At 48.4% G+C, this 8,819-nt stretch overlaps 1 protein-coding gene across 2 annotated transcripts in view; it reads right to left on the bottom strand.

The window, feature by feature from the left end:
* map3k2 (mitogen-activated protein kinase kinase kinase 2) overlaps positions 1-8,569 on the bottom strand; it is a 28,768-nt gene extending 20,199 nt beyond the window's left edge. Inside the window, exons 1-7 of one of the 2 annotated variants that reach the window (XM_060055504.1) lie at positions 8,421-8,569; positions 6,589-6,673; positions 4,516-4,646; positions 3,084-3,228; positions 2,551-2,643; positions 2,178-2,459; positions 1,222-1,370 (exon numbers count right to left, since the gene is read on the bottom strand). In XM_060055504.1, the coding sequence (XP_059911487.1) occupies positions 1,222-1,370; positions 2,178-2,459; positions 2,551-2,643; positions 3,084-3,228; positions 4,516-4,646; positions 6,589-6,673; positions 8,421-8,456 (921 nt within the window). In that variant the 5' untranslated portion in view covers positions 8,457-8,569. Of the gene's footprint in view, positions 1-1,221; positions 1,371-2,177; positions 2,460-2,550; positions 2,644-3,083; positions 3,229-4,515; positions 4,647-6,588; positions 6,712-8,158; positions 8,273-8,420 lie in introns of those variants that run through there. The other variant, XM_060055505.1, reaches the window with a different exon arrangement.
* Positions 8,570-8,819: the final 250 nt, after the last annotated feature.

The raw sequence follows: 8,819 nt of genomic DNA on the forward strand, positions 1-8,819 counted from the left end.
GCTATAGACAGTTGGTTGCTTCAGTCAAGTAAAGTTATGTGAATAATAAATCGTATTATTAATATTAATGCCTTCTGTGTAAACTCTATGTAGTTATAGGCCTACGCACTTTATTTTAATTGATACACTAAACCAATCAGACTGGTACTCTAAACCATGGTTTCTCAACGGGGGCGTTCGCACAACCTAGGGGGGCGCTGGGAACGTGATTCCATTTTTGTTTAAAAAAAATAAAATATATATATATATATAATTATTTTTTTTGGGTGAAAAAATTGGCTACCTGAAATAACAAGCCTATTTTCATTTATTGGTTTCTAACCCCTCTACCGTCTCAGCTACTTTTTTACTGTCTATGCGCAGTGGAACAGTGATAATACAGCGCGGTTCGGTCCTGCACACGCCCGGACTCCCGTTACATCAGCTATCGTCATGATCTCTATAGTACCGCTGACATAACCCAAGTTTGCGGGTTAACAGTTCAATAACCAACACAACACAATCAAACATGGCCGATAGCAAGAACAAAAGATCAAATTTTGTTTCATAGTCCGTTTTCCTCCTTCCTCTTGTTCAGTTCCAGCTGCTCTGAGCGTAGTCTCCGGCGTTGCTATGGTGACCTAAATTATTATAAGGAACTGAAAACGATGCCGGTTTGAAACTAAAACTGTGATTCTGAAAAAAGTATAAATGCTATCAAAATTCCGTTTAGATAGTATTGAAGATACAAGTGTGTATATTTGTTTAATGGTTTGAACGATGGTAAACGGTTGAAAAATGAATGAGTTACGATGTCTAGAAGTAGGTGTATCAGAATGGGCTGAGGTCTTCAATGAAAACAGCTGAAAACGAAGCGGAATGAAACTAAAACTGTGATTCTGAAGAAATTTTAAATGATATCGAAATTCTGTTTAGATATTATTGAAGATACATGTGTGTAGATTTGTTAAATGGCTTGCACGAAGATAAACGGTTGAAAATTGATTTAGTTATGTTACTTCTACCGTTGAAGTACGACTGATGATTTGAATCATCGACTTTCAGGTTTTTCTTCGGGTTTATTTTTTTCTCACATCGCGCCCCCCCCCTGAAGAACTCTGGCGCCCCCCAGGGGGTAAACTCTGCACGCCCCACAGTTTGAAAACCACTGCTCTAGACCAATCAGACTGATACTCTAAACCACTCGGACTGATAGTCTAAACCAATCAGAGGGGGCCTTACCTTGCTGGTCTCGGGGGAGTCGGGGTCGAAGGCCACCTGCTTGGCGGCCAGCTCGCGGCCGGTGTCGGCGTCGTAGCAGAGGAACACCCTCCCAAAGGCGCCCTGCCCCAGCAGCTTCCCAAGGCGCCAGTTGGTGGGGGCGCGCGGCGCTGGGGGGGGGGGGGGGGGGGTCAGGAAGGACGGTCAGAGCCTCCACAGTAAAAGCCCTTCAACAGGACTCGACTCTCTCTGAATAAAGGCCGTTCATCGTGTCTCAACTCTTCCAGAATAAAAGCCCTTCGTCGTGTCTCAACTCTTTCAAAATAAAAAAACATTCATCGTGTCTCAACACTTTCAAAATAAAAGCCATTCATCGTGTCTCTACTCTTTCAAAATAAAAGCCATTCATCATGTCTCACCTCCTCCAAAAAGAAAGCCATGCAACATGTCTCATTAACTTAAACTAAAACATTCAACATGTCATCATCCACTCCTCCAAAATAAAACACATTAAACACATCATCATCCACTCCTCCAAAATAAAGGCCATTCAACATGTCATCATCCACTCCTCCAAAATAAAAGCCATTCAACATGTCATCATCCACTCCTCCAAAATAAAACACATTCAACACATCATCATCCACTCGTCCAAAATAAAAGCCATTAAACATGTCATCATCCACTCCTCCAAAATAAAACCCATTCAACACATCATCATCCACTCCTCCAAAATAAAAGCATTCGACATATCATCCACTCCTCCAAAATAAAACCCATTCAACATGTCATCATCCACTCCTCCAAAATAAAACCCATTCAACATGTCATCATCCACTCCTCCAAAATAAAAGCCATTCAACATGTCTCATCAACCCCTTCAAAACAAAAGCGTCTTCAAAGTCTCAACTCCTCCAAATTAAAAGCCATTAAACATGCCTCATCAACCCCTTCAAAGTAAAAGCCATGGCACTCACAGCGGCTAGGCGGGCTGATGTCCATGACCGAGAGTCCGGGGGTCCCTGTGGGCGTCACCACGCTGTTCCCCTCGATGTCGCTGCCGCGGCGAGGCCGCCGCCCCCCCGGAAGCGGGCCCCCCCCCAGCGGCGGGCCCCCCCCCAGCGGGGCCTCCTCCAGGTCGGGGGTGAACACGCTGCTGCCGCTGCTGGTGGACGGGGACGGCTCCGTGGGGCTGAAGCTCACCGGGGAGCGCAGCCCGTGGACCTGGGTCCTCCGGGCCCTCGGGAACGTCTTCCTCCCTGGGGGGTCAGGAGTCAAAGGTCACAGGGGTCAGGTTAACAGAGTTCAGACACCGGGCCGTGGCCCTGGGGGTCAGAGGTCAGGACTCACCGTCGCTGTAGTCCTGGAGGCTGAAGGGAATGCCGTATCTCCGCGGGTAGGTCCCGCCCTTCCCAGACTTCTCAAACACCGGAATGTCGTACTCTGTCCCGGAGAACAGCGGAGAGACCTCAGTGAGCCAACCGTACCACCACCATACGACCACTCACACACTGGTCCAACGATCAGACAGTAGTCTAGGGAGGTCAATCTGTGCCATCGGAGTTTGATCATAAAAATCCATTGAATTCTAAGCACTGAATACTTATGCATTGAAATAACCTATCTGGATTTTTTCCACGTCCCCAAATTCAACCCGCCAAATTCAGCTGCAAAATTCAATGTCTGAAAATTCAGTGTTAACATCTGGGGACCCAAGGAAGAGCCACCGATCCTAGATACTAGAGCGAGGTCAAGCAAGGAGAGCAGGAATACAATTAAATGTAAAATGTTTGATAAATTAATCTCAACAACTGTGGGATTAAATGCTTTGAGTGCAGCCTGGGTGGGATCGACCAATCATGTGTGCTTAGAGCCGGGGGTACCTGGGAAGTCCTGGTGGTTGTCGGGGTAACTCTGTGCCCGGGGCATCCGGGACTTGGGGTAGTCGCTGTCCAGGGGGCTGTCCAGAGACGGGCAGCTCCCCGACGCAGAGTTCTCTGGACTGCTCATCGACAGAGGGTCCAGCATCTAGAGGGGGGGGGGGGTGGGGGAGACAGAGACAGAAGAGAGAGAGACAGAGACAGAGACAGAGAGAGAGAGAGAGAGAGAGAGAGAGAGAGAGAGAGAGACAGAGACAGAGAGAACAGAGTTAATGGGGTGGGAAGGTAGCCTGGCGGGGGAGCTAGTTTACGCTTGCTCCGCTACGGGGAACTACGGAGAGCCTTTATCCTGGGTCTGGTCCATGCTCTCGGGGATGAATTCCCCCTCACTGTTGATGGAGACAGACAGACAGACAGACAGACAGACAGACAGACCTGGTCCATGCTCTCGGGGATGAACTCCCCCTCACTGTTGATGGAGACAGACAGACAGACAGACAGACAGACAGACAGACAGACCTGGTCCATGCTCTCGGGGATGAACTCCCCCTCACTGTTGATGGAGGTGAACAGACAGACAGACAGACAGACAGACAGACAGACAGACAGACAGACAGACAGACCTGGTCCATGCTCTCGGGGATGAACTCCCCCTCACTGTTGATGGAGGTGAACAGACAGACAGACAGACAGACAGACAGACAGACAGACAGACCTGGTCCATGCTCTCGGGGATGAACTCCCCCTCACTGTTGATGGAGGTGAACAGACAGACAGACAGACAGACAGACAGACAGACAGACAGACAGACAGACAGACAGACAGACAGACAGACAGACAGACAGACCTGGTCCATGCTCTCGGGGATGAACTCCCCCTCACTGTTGATGGAGGTGAACAGACAGACAGACAGACAGACAGACAGACAGACAGACAGACAGACAGACAGACAGACAGACAGACAGACAGACAGACAGACAGACAGACAGACAGACAGACCTGGTCCATGCTCTCGGGGATGAACTCCCCCTCACTGTTGATGGAGGTGAACAGACAGACAGACAGACAGACAGACAGACAGACAGACAGACAGACAGACCTGGTCCATGCTCTCGGGGATGAACTCCCCCTCACTGTTGATGGAGGTGAACAGACAGACAGACAGACAGACAGACAGACAGACAGACAGACAGACAGACAGACAGACAGACAGACAGACAGACAGACAGACAGACAGACAGACAGACAGACCTGGTCCATGCTCTCGGGGATGAACTCCCCCTCACTGTTGATGGAGGTGAACAGACAGACAGACAGACAGACAGACAGACAGACAGACAGACAGACAGACAGACCTGGTCCATGCTCTCGGGGATGAACTCCCCCTCACTGTTGATGGAGGCAGACAGACAGACAGACAGACAGACAGACAGACCTGGTCCATGCTCTCGGGGATGAACTCCCCCTCACTGTTGATGGAGGTGAAGGACCCGTTCCTGGTGAACTGCTGCAGGGCGTCGGGGATGTAGCCCGGGGGGGGGGAGGCCCGGTCCGTAGAGTGAGAGTCTGGGGGAGGGAGGGGGGAGGCGGGGGAGGGATGTGTCATCACCATCATAAGGGGTCCTTTCACACGGCCTGTTGAGCCCTCTGAGACTGTAGCTGTGATTAACATAAGATAACATGGCCATGTGCTCAGAATACTTCCATCATGGGGACTAGAGGTTTAAAGCACGGTTCATCAGACTGCACCACTCAATGGCTGGTCCACAGTGACATCAGTCTAGAGGAGGAGGAGGAGGAGGGGGAGGGGGAGAGGGAGGAGGGCGAAGATAGAGGAGGAGGAGGAGGAGGAGGAGGAGGAGGAGGAGGGAGAAGAGGAGAGGAGGAGGGGGATGAGGAAGAGGAAGGAGGAGGAGGGAGAAGAGGAGGAGGAGCAGGGATGCAAACACATGTATGACAAAAAAAGAGAGAGCTACCCGAAGTCGGAAAAAATATGACGGCATGATATCCTATTATCATGAGAAGGCCTATGCTATATGCTATATGCTTAGAAATATAAAAACTATATTAGTTACTCAGTTAAAGTGACTTTTTAAACGAAGTTAATTTATTTTCACACACACACAAACACCTCTGCATTGGATATGCGATCCCAGGTACAGGTACTGGCAGTGTAGGCCTGGCACTGTCCCTGATCTTATCTGCTGCTTAGGGGGTTTCTGGAGGAGGGTTTCGGAGAAGCTGTGCAACACTTTGTGTAGTTATTGTTGTTGTCATTTTCCTCAGATGAATGTCTACCTTACAGTGTGCATACAGGGCATGTACACCCCTGCTGGCATAATTAATTTCTTTAATGCAGAGTGTGCCTTTAGCATATCCTTTTTTCTAAATGTATTGAAAAAAATCAGACAGTGGAAAGTTATGCTTCACTGAATTCACTTCAGTAGTGGCTTTTAATTTTAGCCATGACCACTTCCAACTGCACTTGCACCCTGCGTCCTGCTGCACAATAAGTGCATCCTTCTCCGATATTTCCCACCACTATCCTCGGGCCGGGTAGTGCCTTTTAATATTTTTTTATCGGTTTATTGACCTATTCTGAGGCGAAATCTATGCCGTACACAGAAATATTATAGGCCTTTATTACACAGGTCTTCTCAATGCCGTGGAACACTCCGTTCATTTCGGTAGTAGTCCGGTAACTTGTTAACCCCAGCATCTTCCGTTGCTAAGCGACGTCACCGTCTTTGCGGACAATTTATAATTATTGCTCTGCTGATCAACACTACGAATGCTGGTAACGAATAAATTGTAAAAAGGCACACCATGTGAAGTTATTCTTTCAGTTTTGGCAAGTAGCCGTGTAATAAGCGGGATCATGTATAGAACGTCGCGGGTCATTATCGAAAATAAGACCCTTCAGGGCGGAGCAAGACGCCTTCGCTGCGCGTCGGTGTACTGTTCGCCCTGTCGGGGCTTATCTTCCCGATAATGACCGGCGTTCTATACATTAACCCTTACATATATATTTTGCAGAGTAGGCCTAGTAACAAATGTGTACAAAGTCACATATGTGTTAAAATAAATGTCGGGTCGGGCTTGATTTTCTGGGCCCGATCTAAGCTCTAACGTGCGCATGCGCATCCAATATTTAACCTTCAGTCGACGCGACGGCAAGGGCTGTGATTGGTCCCCTAACAAAATCATTTCCGGAATCACTTTTCTTTACTCGTCAGTCAGATTACGGAATATTGACACCTGCACGCGCGCACCCATCGACGCTTGCACCGATCGACGCCCCCCCCCCCAAAAAAAAACTCTTCGGATCTGCACGAACCACACAGGTCCCCAAAATGTATGATAAAAAAGCGACTTGCGCCAAAAAGCGCGCCGTTTGCATGTCTGGAGGAGGGGAGAAGGAGGGGGAGAGGGGAGGAGGAAGGAGAGGAGGAGGGGGGGGAGGAGGAGGAGGAGGAGGAGGAGGAGGAGGAGGAAGAAGAGGTCCCACCTTTGAGGCCCATCAGGCTCTTGCGGTCCTCCAGTCTGAAGCTGGTGTTGTCCAGCTCCTCATGCAGCGACATGTTGGAGGGGGTCTGGGGGGAGACACACACGTTAACACAGGAGGGTAGGCCTGTCGCGATATGCAATAAATCAATTAATTGCGCGATAAATTAAAATGAGCGATAATTTTTTGCCGGCCGCAATAATCTTTTTTTTAAATCATTGCTTTATTGGCCTAATCTGAGAAGAAATCTATGCCATAAACAGAAATATTATAGGCCTTTATTACACGGGTCTTCTCAATGCCGTGGAACGCTCCGTTCACTTGCATAGATAGTCCGGTAACTTGTCAACCCCAGCGTCTTCGTTTGCTAAGCAACGTCAACGTCTTTGAAGGACTATTTCTCTGCTGATCAACACTACGAATGCTGCTAACGAATAAATTGTAAAAAGACACACCATGTGAAGTTATTTTTTCGTCTTGGCAAGTAGCCTTGTAATAAGCGGGATCATGTAGTATAGAACGTCGCCGGTCATTATCTAAAATAAGCCCCTTCAGGGTGAAGCAAGACACCTCCGCTGCGCGTCGGTCGCCTGTTCGCCCTGTCTGGGCTTATTTTCCCGATAGTGACCGCCGGCGTTCTATGCATTATATATATTATATATATTTAGCAGGGTAGGCCTAAGTAACAAATGTCGGGTTGAAATCGGGCTCCGGCTCATAATTACAGGGCACATCGAGTAAACCCCCTCGTCAAGTGTCAGTAGCCGCGTTGACATGGACACATCATGATCATGTATACGCCTCATTCGGAATACAATTATCTGTTCGGCATAGATTCTATGCCTGTAAGACCACTCTCTCCCACCAGTCTTGGCTGCAGACTCGCATCCAAATTCCTCTTGTTTGCGGCGGAGCTTATGGTAAATATAAAGATCTGACGAGAAATTGACGTTGCTGCGCTGTCCTCCTCCTTCTTAATTGAAGGAGCAGGCAGAGAAAAGCTCTCTCCTGCTGTGCTTTCATTAAAATCAATTAAAATCCCCGATAGTGATAAGACATCCATTATGTCGCCGCCGGTCCAGAGATGTGTCAGGTGTGCGCGAGAGACAGAACGGACACTTGTGTTACTGCCATGTATACAGTAGCCTACATTCGGAACACATTTTAGAACAGATCTATGCCGCATAGAAATCTATGCGGATCAGATGCGGATCAGATGTGCCATGTAAACGCTAACTTGTTGCATTGTCTGTGTGGGAGGCGGAGTCCTGGCGCAATCATGTTTACATCCTTTTTATTTAGTGTTTCAATTTTATTTATTGTTTTTGGTGGTGTTTGGTTTTTATTCAAGGGCATTTTTTGTTAATAATAGATTGTTTTTGGTTGTTTTGTTAATTTATTCTGGATATTTTAAATGTCTTCCAGACGTCCAGTTCCAGTGTTCTTTAAAAATAAAGGTTTATTGATCTTCGAAAGGGTGTACTTTATCATTATATTAGTTGAAAAACGGCAATATTATCGCTTATCGCAATAATTCCAATAATAATTTTATCGTGACAGGCCTAGGGCTAACCACGTTAACACAGGAGGGCTAACCACGTTAACACAGGAGGGCTAACCACGTTAACACAGGAGGGCTAACCACGTTAACACAGGAGGGCTAACCACGTTAACACAGGGCTGTAAGGGCTAACCACGTTAACACAGGGCTGTAAGGGCAGCTAACCTGTTGCAGCACCAGGAGGATCTTCAGGCGCTTCATGTGTTAGCGTGAGGCTAGGTGTTAGCCTGATGCTATGCTAGGTGTTACCCTGATGCTAGGTGCAGATGCTAACCTGTTGCAGCACCAGGAGGATCTTCAGGCTCTTCATGTGCGCGCTGCGGTCCAGCAGCTCCACCGCCTTGTCCAGGTCGTCCTGAGTTGTCAAGGGGATCACCAGCTAGAGAGAGAGAGGGGAGAGAGACATAGAGAGGGGGGGGGAGAGGGAAGAGAGACATAGAGAGGGGAGAGAGAGAGGGGAGAGAGAGGAGAGAGAGAGAGAGAGAGACATAGAGAGGGGGGGAGAGAGAGAGAGAGGGAAGAGACATAGAGAGAGGGGGGGAGAGGGAGAGAGAGAGAGAGAGAGTGAGAGAGAGAGAGAGGAGAGAGAGAGAGAGGAGAGAGACATAGAGAGGGGGGAGAGAGAGAGAGGGAAGAGAGACATAGAGAGAGGGGGGGAGAGAGGGGAGAGAGA

The sequence above is a fragment of the Gadus macrocephalus genome, chromosome 7, assembly GCF_031168955.1.
Source record: "Gadus macrocephalus chromosome 7, ASM3116895v1".
Lineage (NCBI taxonomy): Eukaryota > Metazoa > Chordata > Actinopteri > Gadiformes > Gadidae > Gadus > Gadus macrocephalus.